The 18,752-nt window shown below is 40.2% G+C and overlaps 1 protein-coding gene across 1 annotated transcript in view; it reads right to left on the bottom strand.

Moving 5' to 3' along the window:
- The window catches only part of Specc1l (sperm antigen with calponin homology and coiled-coil domains 1 like), a 143,300-nt gene that overhangs the window by 31,014 nt on the left and 93,534 nt on the right, over positions 1–18,752 (bottom strand). Inside the window, exons 10-13 of the mRNA XM_048343526.1 lie at positions 17,087–17,177; positions 12,720–12,803; positions 8,683–8,839; positions 6,241–6,343 (exon numbers count right to left, since the gene is read on the bottom strand). Coding sequence (XP_048199483.1) covers positions 6,241–6,343; positions 8,683–8,839; positions 12,720–12,803; positions 17,087–17,177 — 435 coding nt within the window. The remainder of the gene's footprint in view (positions 1–6,240; positions 6,344–8,682; positions 8,840–12,719; positions 12,804–17,086; positions 17,178–18,752) is intronic.

The raw sequence follows: 18,752 nt of genomic DNA, 5'->3' as shown, positions 1-18,752 counted from the left end.
ACACAGTTTAAGACTGTGTCTTACTAGGGCTTGAACTCAGGGCCTGGGCACTGTCCCTTATCTTTTTTTCTCAAGGCTGGCACGCTATACTTGAGACACAGCTCCACTTCCAGCTTTTGGCTGGTTAAAGGTAGAAGTCTCTCAAATTTGTCCAGGCTGGCATTTGCTCTTCTGCCAATAATGATGGAATCTGAGACTATGTATCAAAGGATGTCTGGATTGGGCTGAATGATGTCATTCCTCTACAGAGAGATTTTAAGCTTCTTCTAGCATGTAATTAAGAGCTGATCATCTTCATTCAACTGGTGGAGTTCTGAACCTGTATTCCAAACTGAGTACTTCCAGTCAACCCTTATTTGTAGAGCATAACTCATTCAAGATCTCAGGTGAAAATCTAGTGTTTGCCAGTCACTCCTCTTTGACCATTCTTGAACTCTACTGGCTCTTCAGCACTGTGAGAACAGCTGTAATTAAGCTTTCAGCCTTTTGGCAACAGTTTTCTACTGAATGTCTCTTTTTGTTCTGTATACCTCAGGACTTGAACATTTGACAGCAAAAGCCAAGTCAAATGTTGAGGTTTCTTTTTCCTAGGGTTACATCTTGGCTGCTCTGAGATCAAGTTTTAGTCTTCCTACCTAAAAATTCTAACATGAGTACTGAACCACTGCTTTCTGAGTGGCCACTACGTGAGGCCAGATGCTGGAGAGTGCCTCCGGGGAGATAACATGGGTAAAAAGGAGGTTCAATGCAATGGTTTTCCTTTTCTCTGCAATTCTGGTTCCTGCCAAACTTTTCCTGGAAGCTAATTCCCAATGCCTTTGAAGATATTTATTTGAAATTTAAATAGTTCTTTAACTGTAGTCTCAGCAGAGGTCTGGTCTCATAATTGTATCATAACTGTAAACAGAAGTCCATATTGACTTTTAATTATTGGTGAATATTTTAATGCCTAGACCATAAGCTTCCTGACAATGGGATTATTTTTATTCCCTGATTTCTATTTCTACACCCAGCACACTGTCTGGCACAGAGCTTAAAAACTGACAAACCAATTTTTATGTTAGGGAGAATATGCTAGAATTTGAGTCAAGCATAGCACACTGAAAACACGGCTTCTGAGCCATTCAAGCCCATCAATTCATCTAATTGCACTAATCTCCACTAAGAAATGTCTAATTTTCTTTGGCCCAAGGACTAATGGAGCACATCCCTCAGCGAAATTGCATTCTCAATGCTTATCTGAGACTAAATTGCCTCAGGAAGTATATAATCCATTGTTTATTTATTAAAACTGTTTTACACTAGATTAAGTGATTTCATCAATATCTTTTAGATTTAACTAATCCATTTATAAGTCTGGCATTTTATCAGAAAATAAGGAGATTTTTCATCCAAACTGAAGCTCTGTCAAATTAACCTTTCGAGGTTTGGGTGACTGTATTTAGTTAGGCTTTTCCACAACAAGGAAACAATGGTAGAACAAAAGCTCTTACATCTGAAATTGAAAAGTAAAGTTTATTGAGTGTATGAATTATTTTCTCTCTATTCCCTCAGTGGACAGTCTTATACTTCCTCAATCTTGTACCACCATTCCCTAAAGGAATAGGTAAGAGTTAGCAATGGTTGCCTCTAGAGAAAAGAAATTTCAGAGGTAAGGAGGACAGTGGATTACCATTTCTCACTATTAGCACTTAAGAATTATTAGAGGGCTGGGAATATGGCCTAGTGGCAAGAGTGCTTGCCTCGTATACATGAAGCCCTCGGTTCAATTCCCCAGCACCACATATATAGAAAATGGCCAGAGGTGGCGCTGTGGCTCAAATGACAGAGTGCTAGCTTTGGCCCTGAGTCCAAGGTGCAGGACTGGCCAAAAAAAAAGAATTATTAGAGTATAATTGGGGGCTGGGAGTGCAGCTTAGTGACAGCTGAGTGCTCGTCTAGTATGTATGAGGCTCTTGTTTCCACTCCAGTAACACAGGAAGAAAAAAAATCATAATATATGAACTGATTTTTTTAAGGACACTTAGCCTTTAAAGCAGTAGTTCTAGAAATTGTTTACATAATGCCATATGTCTTTATTTTTTCTTAGACCTGTGGGGGATCTGATTTCAGTCCATATCTGTAAAACCTTACAATAATCAAAATATCAAGGCCTTTTCAACACTAATATTCTAGTATTCTGAAACTTCAGTGCTTAATAAATGGCAGGGTACAATTTAAAAGAGAAAAATGTATTTGTTAGATAAAAGGCAAACTCACAAGGGCTTATCTTATAATGGATGGTTAATGAAATTACAGTGATCAGCACAGTAATTTGAGGATGACTCTTAAAAGAGTTAGTGAAAGAAGATATGGGTATTAGGGAATCTATCTCCGTTGATTAGACAGCTTCTTCGACATAAAGCATTCATGGTCCAAACATTAATGATACATTTGGAGCTTGTAAGAGCAGAGCATGCTAAGTGTCACGTAACAGTTCCTGCTCCACTGAGCAATAAGTGTCACAGCCTACTCTTTCCCGCAGACTTGTGAGTGGACAGAGACCAAAGGCCTGAACCCAAACTGCTGGTGCCAAGGGATGGATCTACTGGTCCACATCTATAGCTAGATAGGACAAGGGCTCTGACATTGCTTACATGGCTCTTGACAGATTAGGAACTCCAGCATATCTGTCAGCTTAAAACAACTATGCCTTCAGACTAATTTACCGACCCTGAAATTTAAAATTAAAACAAAACTACAGCAACAGCAAAACTCAGGATTAAATCTTTTAAAGAACAAAGCCAGGAGTCACAAGAAACAAGTCATCTCTTTCTCAAAAGAAGCTATACATATATGCAATTTTAGAAATGTCCCTAAGAGTTGGACAAGTGAGCCAGGCACAGAAGCTCACTCACATAATCCTAGCTACTAGGGAGACTGAGATAGGGAGAGGGCAATTTAAGGATAGCCCAAGCAAAAGTCTGAAAGACTCCCATCTCAACTAATAAAAACCTGGGTGTGATGGTAAATACGCCCGTAATCCCAGCCACAAGGGAAGTGGGGGGATCTCGGTACAGGCTTGCCCAATCTCTTCTGCTGTTATTTGTTGATCCAGATTTTTTTTGGGGGGGGGGGCTAACTTGGATGTGTCTAGGAATTAGTCGATATCATCCTATTTGTTATCTTCTTTGTGGGACCACAACTAAGTACTTCTTTTTAATCCCCTTTATTTCTGGGAGGTGATTAGTAATGGCCCGTCTTTTATTCCTGATATTAGTTTTTATTTTAGCCTTCTCTCTCTGGTCAATCCAAATAAAAGTCTGTCAAGGATTTGGAACCCAGAGCTTGGAAGTGTGGTTTCAGAGGTGGAGATGTGACTTAAGTGGTATAGTACTTGCTTAGCAACCACAATGATCTGAGTTCAAACCCCAGTACTGCCAAAAAAGGCTTGTTTTGCTATTTATTTCTGTTCAGACCTTTATTATTTCCTTACTTCTGTTTGCTGTCAATTTTCTTTCTTTTCTAGTTTAAGGTGAAAAGTTAGGTTACTCTTTGGGGATCTTTCTTATTAAAGTTAAGAGTTTATAGCTACTAACTTTCCTCTGAGAATTGCTTCTAGTAACTGAGTGCTAAAATTTTACTAATATTAGATTGGATATGTTATGTTTTCAGTTTCATTCTCCTTAAAGTATTATCTGGCTGGGAATGTGGCTTAGTGGTAGAGTGATTGCCTCGCATGCATGAAGTCCTGGGTTTGACTCCTCAGCACCATATAAACAAAAAAGGCCAAAAATGGCTCTGTGGCTCAAGTGGTAGAGTGCTAGCCTTGAGCAAAAGAAGCTCAGGGACAGTGTCCAGGCCCTGAGTTCAAGCCCAGAACTGGCAAAAAAAAAAAAAAAAAAAGAAAAGAAAAGTATTGTCTAATTTCTCTTGTCATCTAATTCTTTGACTCACTAGCTATTGAAGTATGTGGCTTCATTTCAATATATTTGCAAATTTTCCTTGTGTTATTAATTTTTAATATTTCCAAGTAATCAGAAAATATTAGAAGAAACCTTTATGAATTTAATTTTTATTTAGTGACTAGTCTAATCTATGACTTCACATATGCTGGCATGACCCATCTGCACCTGTGAAGATGTATTCTGCTACAATTATTGGGAGGAGTGCCACATAAAGTGTCTTTCAGGTCTAGTGAGTTTGTAGTATTATACTACTCACAAGTCTACTGAGGATATAATGTGACTCAAGTCTTCTTTCTGTTTCATTTGAGACAAAGTCTTGCTATATAGTGTAGGCTGGCCTCAACTCTTGCTGGGATTATAGGTGTGTACTGCTGTGTTCTATCTTTCTCTGATGTTCTATCTAAATCATTTGTTTATTGTTTAGTGAGCAATTTTCTTATTGTGATAAAATACACATAACTGAAAATTTACCATTTTAGCTATTAGTGGCATCAAGTATATGGTCTTTACTGGGCTACCACCACACTACCCAATCACCAGAGCATTTTGCATCTTGCAACAATTAAACAGTAATTCCTCTTCATCTCCAAGTTCCTGGTAACTATCATTCTGCCATCTGTTTGTATGAAAATCACTACTATAGATACTTCACATGAGTGGAATCACACAGCATTTGTCATCCCTTTGTGTTCTGCATATGGCTTGTTCACTTAGCACAATGTCATTAGCTGTGTTGTAGAGCACATGTCAAAAATGTCTTCATTTTAAAGAGGATGATACTCTGTTATACATAATATTCCACAGAACTGGTTTATACATTCTGCAGTCAACACTTGATATGCTTCGATCTTGGAATTAATTATATTGCTATGTGCATCATACTGCTATAGATGTAAGTGTATATAAAAATATAATTTCAAGTCTTTCAATTCTTTTGTGTATATATGTGTGCGGGTGTGTGTATGTATGTATGTGTGTGTGTGTGTGTGTATGTATGTGTGTGTATTTGGAGATGTAATTGCCTCATCACATGGCAATTCTGTTTAACATTTTTTTGGGGGGGGGAGGGAAAAGGGGGGGCCAGTCCTGGGCCTTGGACTCAGGGCCTGAACACCTTCCCTGGCTTCTTCCCGCTCAAGGCTAGCACTCTGCCACCTGAGCCACAGCGCCCCTTCTGGCCGTTTTCCATATATGTGGTGCTGGGGAATCGAACCAAGAGCTTCATGTGTAGGAGGCAAGCGCTCTTGTCACTAGACCATATTCCCAGCCCCTCTGTTTAACATTTTTAGCTTTTTTTTTTTTTTTTTTTGGTACTGGGGATCAACCCAAGAGGTTGTATTTGCTAGGCAAGTGCTTTGCCACTGAGCTACATCCCAGTCTCGTTTAATATTTTTAGCACTGCTGTTTTATCTAGTGCAGTTATACCAATTTAACAATAACAAGGTTACTCATTTCTTCACATCCTCAGTGAAAATACTAATACTGTAATAATACTGAGACATAGGCTTTTTTAGGTCTGAGAATGGGACTCAAACTTGATACCTGATGCTTTTGTTCACTGGCTGGCATTCTATCAACTGAGCCACACCTCCAACCCCAAGGGGTGATTTTTTTTTTTTTTATATAGCTTCTTAAGTATTATGACTTCTTTTTTTTGTTTGTTGGTTGGTTGGTTGGTCATGGGGCTTGAACTCAGGGCCTGCAAACACACAGTCCCCATTTCCGACTTTCTGGAGATAAGAGTCTCGTGGACTTTCCTGCCCAGGCTGACTTTGAATCATGATCCTCAGCTCTCAACCTCCTGAGTAGCTAGGATTACAAGCACTCAGCCACGGGCTTCTGGCTATTCTGACTTTCTCAATGTCCACTGCAATACACTTGGTTCTTTGATCCTAAATGAGTAGAGGATTATTGCTAACATCATGTACAAATAAATGCATTTGTCCAAAAAGGGGCTTGTTTATGATGGTAGATCTTCTTTATCTGTTCTTTGAGTACTTTCTTATCTCTTTTGATGCAAATGTTCTAGTTAGTTCCTTTCTGCTTTTTGTTGCAGTGAGAACTAATGTGATGACACCAAGAATACAGGACTCTCATCACCTTTGCGTGTTGTGCTTCTGTACACTAATATGAGGAAAAGCAGCTGCCATTTGGAACAAGCTTAGGGTGAACTTGGAGACTGTCTCTGAAATTCACTGTATGACTTACTTTAAATGTGTGTTACAAGTGAGTTATGATACTCTAGTACTTGGTTTAGCAACAGTTCATGTGAGAGGAAAGAACACATGACTACCTGGTAGCCTTCTGTTTTCTTCTGGCACCACTTCAATAAGGCATTCCTCTTTGATCCTCCATATTCTCTTGCTAGTGCTGAGAGAGGGTCCTTCCTTTCCTCCCTGGTAAGTGAACACAAGAAACACAAAGTTGAAGTCATTTTTGAGCACCAGAATAAGAACATAGAAGAATATAATATAGTATTAGTTTATACATAGTGCTGACATCTTTTCTGCTGAGCACCTATAGTCTATACCTATAATCTATAGTCCTAGCTACTCAGAAGGATTGACACTCTTTTCCAACTGAAAAGTGCATTGAAATACTGTCAATTTTAATTTATGTTGAGCCAAATGCAACACTTAAGATTGCTGCCTCAAAGAAATATATGTTTATGTATATGTGTCAGCCTTCCAGATTCCTGATTTGGCTTAAAGGGTTGAAAGAAGTTTGGAATAGTATCACTGTGCATAGGAAAATAAAAATAAAGTGAGGAGATGGAAATAAATGCAAAAGGCAAGCCAAAAAACAAACATAAAATAGAAAAGGAAATTGTCGTGCTCAGGACAGAAGTAACTATTCTGATAAATGGAAAAATTGACTCTAGCTCACACACGATCTGTATGTTAAAATGCATCAGAGTGACTCCATGAGCACAATGAGAAGCTGTGGAAGAGAGTTCTTTGGAGCCACAGAGTCATCTCTTGTCATTTCATCACTCTGAAATGGGGAAACTAAAGCTAGGTGTTTCCCTGTTGACGATGGCAGCTCTGAAGCAAGGGAGCCAGGTCATGTCTCGCAAGCAGGGAGCCCATCACCTAGGACCCAAAGAGGAACACTGACAGCCCTTGCCTGCAAATCCACGGTGGCCCAAGCAACTCTGTCACCCGCTGTACTGTCTACTTGCTGCAAGGGGCACTGCCTACCAACCCACTGTTCTCAGAGGTTGGTGTCCTTAGAGGTAGGACTTAAAATGCAAGTGCTTAATTTGAGAAGCTAAAATATTCCACTTTATCCTCAAACCTATAAATTAATATGCAACTACATTTCTGGAACTCTTTTCTACCCCTCCTTCCCTCATTCATAATACTTTCCTCATCCTATAAACAAATATGTGGCTTTTATCTTAATAGTATGGATTAAGCTAAAGTATGTAGGTACTATCTTAGTATTATCTGTCACCATATCTTAATACCTTAGTCCAAAGTGGCTTATGACATAAGAGAACTATGAATAAAACATAAACTTACATTTTATGTATTGTTTATCAATTATTAACACAGCATCACACTCCCCACCATCTAGTCCAAACAATCAGAGCCACCCTGGCATCTCCCATTCTTTTGATAAAGATCTCTTGCTGAAGTCATCTTTCCTTTTCAAAATCCTCCCAGGCCAACCCTTTCTCCAGCCCTTTTCACTGTTCTCACCAGACCAACCTTGAAGAGTTTGTCCCACACTATTATGGCATCCTTTTGTAGCTGGTGGCCCTTACTTTTGTCCAGAACAGAACAGTCCTCTAATCATCCTGTCATGCAAATTTATCTACTCCATTTTACAGGTCTACAACATCAAATTTGACTTTAGAGATTCTATAACCTAGCCACACCCTAGCTATTCCATTTGTCTTTCACTATCCCAGATATGACCAACAAATTCCTCTGGTCTTCTAGCCACCTCCTCTGAATCTGCAGTACCCTGGCCTCCTCCGGTCAGCCCTGACTGCTCACCATACACTCATTTTTTATTTACCTTGCCAAAAATACCCTCAAAGCTTTACCCAAGTTCCATCTTTCTAACATTCCAGCTCACATCCCAGGGTCCAGACTTCCTAATGCAAGTATTCCTTACCTGAAATGTTTGTTTTTGCCAATCCTGGGGCTTGAACTCAGGGCCTGAGCACTGTCCCTGGCTTCTTTTTTGCTCAAGGTTAGCACTTTACTACTTGAGCCACAGTGCCACGTCTGGCTTTTTCTATATATGTGGTGCTGAGGAATCGAACCCAAAGCTTCATGTATGTAAGGCAAGCACTCTACCAATAGGCCACATTCCCAGCCCTATTTATCTGAAATGTTTGGGACCAGAAGTGTTTCAGATTCTGATGTTTTTGAGATTTTAGAATATAAGCATAGACTTTACAAGTAGAGCATCTCTAATTCAAAGTTATTTTGAACATCAATTGGTTCATCTGAGATTTCCAGATCAAGGATACTTAACTTATACTTACTTTTGTACTTAACTACTTTCTAGTTACATACAACACAAAGGAAAACACTTAGCTGTTTAAAGAAAGGAATTCTCTTACTTTTGTCAGTGTCTTCTATACCACTTAACCAATTCTGCACAGAGCCAAAAAAGTGGGGGGGGGGGCGGGGAAGCCACAGAGTTTAGATGCCATTAACTGATTTACTCTGAAAGGTCAGGAAAGGTAGCTGTGAACTATAGCAACATTCTTCCTTACCGTATCCGGCTCCGGGTGGTGGGGGTCACAGACGCTGTGGGAGAGGAAGACATGGAGAGCTGTGGCGATGTGGTTCCCATAGCCATGAGAGAGGCTGGCGATGCACCCTCCGATGCAGACATGTCCCGTTTCATTTCTTCACTACTTCGTCGAGACACTGATGGTGAAAAGTACCCATTACGTGTTTTGTAGCAAAAACATCTTAGATTGAGTTCTTAGCTATTTTTTCCAAAAGAACAAATAGTACCTTAGAAGAGAGAAAACTAATACTTTATCTTACTAATGACTAGAAAGGACCTATTTTTTCCCATTAAAAACATCTGTGAGGGGCTGGGGATATGGCCTAGTGGCAAGAGTGCTTGTCTCGTATACATGAGGCCCTGGGTTCAATTCCCCAGCACCACATATATAGAAAATGGCCAGAAGTGGCGCTGTGGCTCAAGTGGCAGAGTGCTAGCCTTGAGCAAAAAAATAGAAGCCAGGGACAGTGCTCAGGCCCTGAGTCCAAGCCCCAGGACTGGCCAAAAAAAAACAAACAAAAAAACACATCTGTGAGGCCGGGCAGTGGTGCTCATGCCTGTAACCCTAACTACTCAAGAGGCTGATCTGTGGAATGTGTGCTTTGAAGCCAGCATGGGCAGGAAAGTCCATGAGACTCTTCTTTTCCAATTAACCAGCCCTCAAAAAAAATGCCAAAAGTGGAGCTGTGGCTTACGTGGCTGAGTGCTAGCCATGAGTAAAAAAAAGTTCAGGGACATACTCAGTCCCTTAGTTCAAGCCCCAGGATTGCCCATCCCCAAAAAAATCTGTGAAAAGGTATAGAAGTTGAAATATGCAGTGAACTCCTCACCCACTCAGCACATACAGCGCCTACTAAGTACAAAGAGAATACTATATAAGCTTCTATTTAATTATAATACCATGAAAAAACAGTCTACATAACTTCCCAGAACACACCATTAAAATCCCTCCTGAATTTAGGTGAGAATACCATTTGTAGGGCTTTGTGCCATTCTGATTACTCAAAATGTATTCTTTTTTGCCAGTCCTGGGTATTGAACTCAGGGCCTGGGCATTGTCCCTGAGCTTTTGCTCAAGGCTAGCACTCTACCACTTAGGCCACTTTTGGCTTTTTCTATTTATGTGGTACCGAGGAATCGAACCCAGATCTTCATGCATGCTAGGTGAACACTCAGTCCTCGTTTTCTTTTTTTTCCAATGAGACAAAAAATTCTACATACTGGGGAATGATCACAATTGTTCAGAAAAGTTCTATTTTGTAAGCCTAACAAAGTAAGATACTATACCTTATTAGAATTACAGAAACTCCAAGAACTGTTAAGTGGAAGAAACCACTTAGAACCTTATAAATGAGCCACACCCAAAGCGGCTTTGAGCAGGGCAATGCTGGGTAAAACCAGACTGCTGGGTGCGCTGAGGATGCTGGGCACAGCAGAATGAGAAGTGAGACACCAGACCAAGTATCTTCTCACCTCAGAAAAGGGCAGAGCTAGCCAGTCACTGGTGGCTCATGCCTGTAATCCTATCTACTCAGGAGGCTGAGATCAGAGGATCACTGTTCAAAGCCAGCAAAGGCAGTAAAGTCCATGAGTCTGTCATCTCCAATTAACTACCAGAGAACCCCAAGTGGCACTGTGGCTCAAGTGGAAGAGCACTAGCCTTGAGCTGAAGAGCTCAGGGACCACACCCACGGCCAGAGCTCAATCCCCACAACCCACAAAAAAATAAAATAAAATATTTTAAAAAGGAGGTGAAGGCTGGGGATATGGCCTAGTGGCAAGAGTGCTTGCTTCCTATACATGAAGCCCAGGGTTCAATTCCCCAGCACCACATATACAGAAAATGGCCAGAAGTGGCGCTGTGGCCAGGGACAGTGCTCAGGCCCAGAGTCCAAGCCCCAGGATGGGCAAAATAATAATAATAATAATAATTTAAAAAATTAAAAATAAAAAGGAGGTGGGGGAGCAGCTTGGTGCTCAAAGCTCATGCCTATAATCTAGCTACTCAAAGAGGCTGAGATCAGAAGATCCTGTTTTAAAGCCAGCCCCAGCAGATAAGTCTAAGAGACTCTTATCTCCAAATAACTCCTCCACTTCTAGTGCTAGAAGTGAAGGAGTAGCTTAAGCTAGCACTGAGAGAAAAAGCCAAGTGAAAGCCCTGAGTTCAAGCCCCAGTACTGAAACACGAAAAAAGAGAAGAGGATAGAACACAGGAGCCATTGAATGCACTACTCCTGGGACTGTTTGTTAGTTTGTCAGCACGTGGGGGAAGAGGGGGCGGGGGCACCTGGAGGAGAAGAGGAAGGGAAGGAAGCAGTCTTCAACTCATGGCTCTACATTTCCTAGTCAACCCCTAGTCCTTTTTTAGCTTTATTTTTCAGAGAGGGCCCTTTGTTTTTGCCTGGGCCCAGTCTTTGAACTGCATCCTTTTACCTATGTCTTCCACATAGCTGGGATTACAGGTATGCATCACCAAGCCCAGTCCTCAATTTTAATATAATCAATGTTACATAATAGTAGTTTCTCTGAATTATTAAAAAAAAAACCTGTGCCTTTTTATTGTGTAAAACTTTCTTGATGAACTTAGAATAACCACAGCTTCATATAGCCCTGCACTAGTAAAGTACTAATTTAAAATTTCCAAGGAGACATATGCTGTCTCCTGTCCAAGATGGGAAACCTCCTGCTCTTGAGCCATGTAAGGCCTAGCAAAATAATTTGGTACCTAGCAAGGCAGATGTCTATACTTCCACCAACTGTCCTCAGCCATATACCTGAATTGGCCATCTTGTATGGCCCAAGAATGATGTTTATAAATATCTAATGGCCCTTGGTAAAAAAGTGCCTATCCCTATATGATCTTAGAATGATATAAGTTCCAGGCATATTTTTTTTTTTTTTGTGCCAGTCAGTCCTGGGCCTTGGACTCAGGGCCTGAGCACTGTCCCTGGCTTCTTTTTGCTCAAAGCTAGCACTCTGCCAATTGAGCCACAGCGCCACTTCTGGCTTTTTCTATATATGTGGTGCTGAAGAATCGAACCCAGGGCTTCATGTATGCAAGGCAAGCACTCTACCACTAGGCCATTGTCCCAGCCCCAGGCATAATTTTATAATTATTTTTCTTCTCAGTCTTTTTTAGGCCCAGAGGTCAAGCCCTATGAACAAGAACAAAAAGAAATAGACTGAGGGAGAATCTGAGAAGTTCTACTGTAAGAAAAGCACAAAGGAAGTAAAAGAGAGAGTGGTGTGGTGTACTCACAGAACTTACATGTTGAGAAGGAGGGAATGTGAGATCCTGAAAAGCCTAGCCTACACAGTGGGACTCTGTCTCCAAACACCCAAAGGGAAAAAAAGGATGAAGGAAAAGGCTCTAGGACAGTATATAAACTTAATTCAAACTGAAAGACTCAGCTGATTCAAAGACCATCTATAACATAAAGAAAACTAAATCCTGACCCTCAAAATACGAAATAATAATCATATGAAGTTGGAAAGTAAGGAAGAGGAAAGAAGGAAAGGCCATGTACAAGGGAGACATTAACTATTCTGAGGCAATTATAGGGATTTTTTTTTCCTTTCTTGGTCCAGTTTCTAGTTTAGCTATATAGTGTAAGAAAAAAACCACAAGGAAAAACAGAATAGTTAAATATTATATAATTATTTTAAAATTATAAAATTAAATAGAATAAATTTATACAGTTAAAATTATTTTAAAATTACAAAATGAAATAGAATAAACAGTTATAAATTAAAGAGTTCTAGAAGACAAAGTAATAAGATCATCAAATTCATTTTTTAACTTTATTACTATAGAATGGCTTTGTCCCACTGGAAAGTTTAGATTCCAGAAATTTATGAATGTGCTTTGAAATGCTTCTTCAAAATCAGTCATGAAACATTTGGGGACAAATATTCTTTCCTAACCCTATTAATTTTACACAAAGCTATATTTATGGCATATTGTCTCTATACTGTAAGTCCTTTGAAACTTGTGGAGTATCAGGTAAGGATCATTACCTGAGATGGTTTTGGCACTTTCCATGGCAGGAACTCTTGGTAGAGAAGCAGGTCGGCTGGTGGAAGATGTTCTCAGTAGATGCTCTGCACAAAGTGAAAATGTCATGCACAACAAATAAATTTGATGAATGGTGAAGCAACAAAGGTATAAGGAAGTTGAGCTTAAGTCTTCTCAACACTGACGCTTATCCTTCTTCCCAAGAAAAGGCACTTCAACAGTGTCCCACAGTGAAAATATATCCCACAGACAAGGAACACAGCTAAATATTCCTTCTCAATGTCGTATTTCTAGGGATGAGATGCTCTACCCAGAAGAATGCTTCTAAGCCATTAACTGCCACTTACCTCTTCAATACAATTTAACTAAAATAAAGAGATTCCTTAGGTCTAAGGCACAAACTAAATAAAATATTGCCCTTGGCGCCCATCTTTGTGAGAAGATAAAAAAAACAGGAAAGATTAGAGCCACGGGAAAGTTTGGATGGGATAATTACAGTACCAGGATGAAAAGGTAGGGGAGAAGCATTCATTTCCATTTCAGGCAACAGAGAAGGCTTCAAAAACATAATGAGCAGAGAAGAAGGGTAGTGAACTATATATTTCAGCCAAACAATAATCAGAGTAAAGGTGTGAGTAAGAGGAAAAAACAAAAGCCTAGTACAACTGTACTATGGGATATATGAACAACAGGCAGCAGGAGAGTGGCTTTTCAGGGAAGACAAGCTGCCTGGAGAACCTTCTCTGCAGCCATGTGGACTGCAGTCTGAGGGCAACAAGGCAGCACCACTTTTGAGCATTTGGAGGTCACAATCAGAGATACTGCCTTCTACTATCTACTTACTGTTTGCACTTCTCCCTGATTCTTTGAATGCAAGCTTCCTTGGAAGCTTTTTCAGTTCCTTAAATACATGGACAAGCAGTTCCCTATTGATTCTCTCTTCCTTTTCTAGGGCTACAAGCCTGATAGGAGGCTGTCTTCAGGCCATAACATACAAAGACAGACAAAAGGACAGACAAGAAGTATTCTGCCTGGCCACGGTCTAGTGTGTTAAGGATATATGGCTAGGGTGACACCAAACACCAACCTTTGCATTTAATAGGTTATTATTAGCCCTGCTCTCCAAGAATGCTCACCTTTTAATAATTTTTGTTTTGTTTTTGCCAATCCTGGTGCTTGAATACAGAGCCTGAGCACTGTCCCTGGCTTCTTTTTGCTCAAGGGTAGCACTCTACCACTTGAGCCACAGTGCTACTTCTGGCCTTTTCTATATATGTGGTGCTGAGGAATCGAACCCAGGGCTTCATGTATACGAGGAGAGCACTTTGCCACTAGGCCATATTCCCAGACCTTAAAAAAAAAGTTTGCTGCTGTTGTTGTTGGTCATTGGGCTAGAACTCAGTGCCTAGGCACTGTCTGAGCTTTATTCACTCTACCACTTCAAGTCACAGTGCTAATTCTGGTTTTCCAGTGATTAATTGGAGATCAAGAGTCTCATGGACTTTCCTGCCCAGGCTGGCTTCAAACCAACTGTGATCCTAGGATCTCACCTTCCTGAGTAGCTAGGATTACAAGTACGAGCCACCAGCACCTGGCATCACCATTTCTTTATAAGAATTAATAATTTAGGGGCTGAGAAAGTAGCTCAGATGGCTCTGGGTCAATGCCCAGTACCAATACCAACAGATAGATTAGATTAGATACATTACATACATACACTTAAAAGAATTAACAAAATTCAATACCTTTCTCAAAATATCATAATGTCAAAACTATGGCTTATAAAAACTGTGTCTTAGGGACAAAGCATCTTTCACTTCAAATTACATTTTTTAAGACACTGATGAACAACTGGTTATTGTCATTTCCCACTTAGGATGACTACAGGGTAAGAAGGATGAATTTACTTTCCAAATGAAGATAGGACATGTAAAGCTCAGAGTGATTACAACATGTTTACCTTGAACAAACATCGCTTTTGTACAAAGAACTTACGAGCAAACATCAATCAGAATCTTGAACCCTGACTGCAGCTGGCATTTATCTTTACTTCAAGAATAAACTATGCACAAAGTCTGGCAGACAAAACAAAGCAGAACATGGAAATAGTAGGAGGCAGAAATGAACATTTTAAATTTAATCAAAATGTCCATTCTACAATTAGGAAATTAAAGGATCATTTCTCTAAAAATCTTTGTCTCCCAAAGAACATAGCAAAATCAAGAATCTGAAAACAAAGGCTATAGACAACAGCCAAAACTTGTTCATTCCCCAACTGGAAAGTGTTTGTAAGGTGCCTTATTCAAACTTTTCTCTTTTACTATGTAAAATTATTGGGAAAGTGTCAATGAAATTTACCACTGATATATGTGTCCAACATCAGGCTTGTGTTACTGCTCACTTAAAGCTTCATATCTGTCTCAGTTTTACAGATAGTCCCTGAAATAGCTTAACAAGCTAAACTTTTTGACAGCATACAAAAATGCACTCAATGTTATTTGGTTATTCATTTTAAAATTATTTTTGGTAGAAGTGTAGCCCAATAATGGAGGGCATGCTCAGCATATATGACATGCTGGGTCCTATCCCAAATAACATCTGGCCCGCAAAGAATTGTGGCAACTTTCAAGAGCTAAAACACAGTTGCCATTTCATGAAGTATTTTTATATTGTGAAAATCAAGGAACTTGTCACAGTAAGAATGCAGGCCTGCTTACTGGTTTCATCTTCATGTCAAATGGTAGTTTAGCCCTCTTCAGGAAATAAGATTAGTATATTATATTTTGTGGTAATAGATTCTATTTAATTGTCATATGGAGCTATTCGCATCTTTAATTCATTCAGCAGACAAAAATCGCTTGGCTGTTCACTACTGGCCAAGCACCAAGCTAGGTGCAAAGGTCAGAGAAAGGAGACAAGAAACTTGCTCTCATGGAACTCAGAGTCAAGAGAGGAAGCCAGATATTAAACAATTCATGAGTGAATGATGCTAGGAAAGAACAAGCCAGGGGCCCTGGGAACCCATAGTGTGACATGCCTGGTCTTGCTCGTGGGTCCGGAAAGGCCTTCTCAGGAAATGACAGTGAAGTGGAAACTAAAACGATAATTAATAGTTTTTATACAGGCAAGGAAAGCTTGGAAGGAAAAGTGTCTCTAGCTTAGTGTTCAGAAGGACGATGATGTTCAGATGGCAAGGGGGAAGAACGGAGTAAGGTAAACCTGCAAAGGCAAGGAAAAGCCATACAGGCAAACTACAAGTTAAGGAATTTGTGGACTGATCCTGTTGGCAGTAGGAACCAATGAAGGCTTTCTCAGGTTTGTATTGCTCTGGCTGCAGTGGGTTGGAGAGGTTAGTACAGGATAACGAGTTGACAATACAGACAAGAGATGATGCTGACTTGACTTAGGTATCAGTGATGAAGATGGTGGACACACTGAAGAGATCGTTAACAGGGTATAATAAACAGTTGTTAATAGATAGAAGAGGAAGTGAGGACACGACACACAGAGATTAAAAAAAAAAAGGGTGAAGGAAGAAAGGTTAACCCACTGAATCAGAGACAGCCAAGAGAAGATGTGGCACAGGCGATCACAGTGAGTTCAGGAGGAAAAGTGGGGAGTAAATGTGTAGTCTGGGGATATGTTTGAGTATGTGTTGACACAGATTCCTCTGGTCGCCTTGGTCAGACCAATTTAGTATACTGGTAGAGACAAAAGATTAAAATGTGTTGATTAGTAAAGAGTGATAGGCAAGCTGTAGAGATCAACTGTACAAGGGCACAGAACACGGGACAAGGTGTAATAGGTAGTAATGTTTTCTTTCCTTTTTTTTTTTTTTTCCTTCCTTGAGACTCAGCCTTGCTATCTACCTTGAACTGGTCTTGAATTCATGATCCTTCCTGCCTCAATTTCCTAAATGCTGAGATTTCAGATAAGCACCACACCGTTGTTTTTTTTCTTAACATAGTAAAGATACAAGCTTTTTTTTTTTTTGTGCCAGGGCACTGTCCTGAGCTTTTTTGCTCAAGGCCAGCACTTCACCAGTTGAGCAATAGCATCACTTCTGGATTTGATTATATTTTGATGTCTAATTAGAGATAAGAGTCTCAGAGACTTTCTTGCCAGGGCTGGCTTTGAACCATGACCCTCACATCTCAGACTCCTAAGTAAGCTAGGATTACAGGCATGAGCCACCAATACCCAGCAAAATAATATGAGCTTTTTTTTTTTGCCAGCCCTGGGGCTTGAACTCAGACTGCCTGACATGATGTCAATAGCAAAGAAAGTAGCAAATAATTAGCCAAAGCAGCCAGAAAGATCTGAAAACTAACAAAACAAAGTGAAAGAGTTTGACTTTTTTTGGATGTACCTTGAACAGGGATTTCCCCATAGTTTGGTCTCTTATCCGACAAGGCTGTTAGGGGCTTGGATGTTGAGATTGGTCCACTTATGGAATGTCTCTGAAATCATAAAATACATAGTACAAAGTCAGGTAAAATCTAGTGCTGAGACTCACACACACAAAAGTGTTGCAAAGATGAAACATAAATTTGTGTAATTCCTGTAGTGCTATAGTAATAACATTCATATGCAATAGGCATACAAGGGGACTAATGAACTTTAAAAAATTTCAATATTATGAGATGAATGTAGATTCAGGTATAGTTGTAAGATACAATACAGAAATCCATGTTCTCTTCACTTAGTTTTTCCCAATAATAACATCTTGGAAGTCTGTAGTTAAACACTCCAGGGAACCTGGCTTAGTGGTAGAGTGCTTGCCTAGCATACATGAAGTCCTGGGTTCGATTCCTCAGTACCACATAAACAGAAAAAGCCAGAAGTGGCATGGTGACTCAAATGGTAGAGTACCAGCCTTGAGCAAAAGAAGCTCAGAGACAGTGCCCAAGCCCCGAGTTCAAGCCCAGGACTTGCCAAAAAACATGAAAACATTGCACCCAGGATATTGACAGTCAAGATACAGAACTTTTCTGTTACCATAGGAGTTTTTTCCTATGGTACTTTTACAGTTACAGCCATGCTTCCCCTCCAGATCCCTAACTACTGGTATCCTGATAATGACTGCATTATTTGTTTAAAGAGAATTATTAAAATATTTATCTAATGGCAATTCACTAAATTAAAAAAAAAAAACACTTCCATAAGAAATGCAAACATGGGCTGGGGATATAGCCTAGCGGCAAGAGTGCCTGCCTCGGATACACGAGGCCCTAGGTTCGATTCCCCAGCACCACATATACAGAAAACGGCCAGAAGCGGCGCTGTGGCTCAAGTGGCAGAGTGCTAGCCTTGAGCGGGAAGAAGCCAGGGACAGTGCTCAGGCCCTGAGTCCAAGGCCCAGGACTGGCAAAAACAAACAAACAAACAAACAAACAAACAAACAAACAAAAAACAAAACAAAACAAAAAAAATGGGCTGGGGATATGGCCTAGTGGCAAGAGTGCTTGCCTCGTATACATGAGGCCCTGGGTTCAATTCCCCAGCACCACATATACAGAAAACGGCCAGAAGTGGCGCTGTGGCTCAAGTGGCAGAGTGCTAGCCTTGAGCAAAAAGAAGCCAGGGACAGTGCTCAGGCCCTGAGTCCAAGCCCCAGGACTGGCCAAAAAAAAAAAAAAAAAAGAAATGCAAACATGGGCTGGGAATATGGCCTAGTGGCAAGAGTGCTTGCCTCATATACATGAGGCCCTGGGTTCGATTCCTCAGCACCACATATACAGAAAATGGCCAGAAGTGGTGCTGTGGCTCAAGTGGCAGAGTGCTAGGCTTGAGCAAAAAGAAGCCAGGGACAGTGCTCAGGCCCTGAGTTCATGGCCCAGGACTGGCCAAAAAAAAAAAAAAAAAAAAAAAAAGAAATGCAAACATGTTTCTATTATACTTTTATTGGTCATTCATGCTCTTATTTCAAACAGACCCCAATTCTGCCACCAACTGACCAACTCCAAATTGCCCCAGTATAATAGTCTCTTCATTTCTAGAACTATGCTGAAATATTCACCAGTGATACTTACACC

Source organism: Perognathus longimembris, chromosome 3 (assembly GCF_023159225.1).
Source record: "Perognathus longimembris pacificus isolate PPM17 chromosome 3, ASM2315922v1, whole genome shotgun sequence".
Lineage (NCBI taxonomy): Eukaryota > Metazoa > Chordata > Mammalia > Rodentia > Heteromyidae > Perognathus > Perognathus longimembris.
The sequence above is the reverse complement of the archived record's forward strand: the minus strand, read 5'-3'. Positions and strand labels throughout refer to the sequence as shown.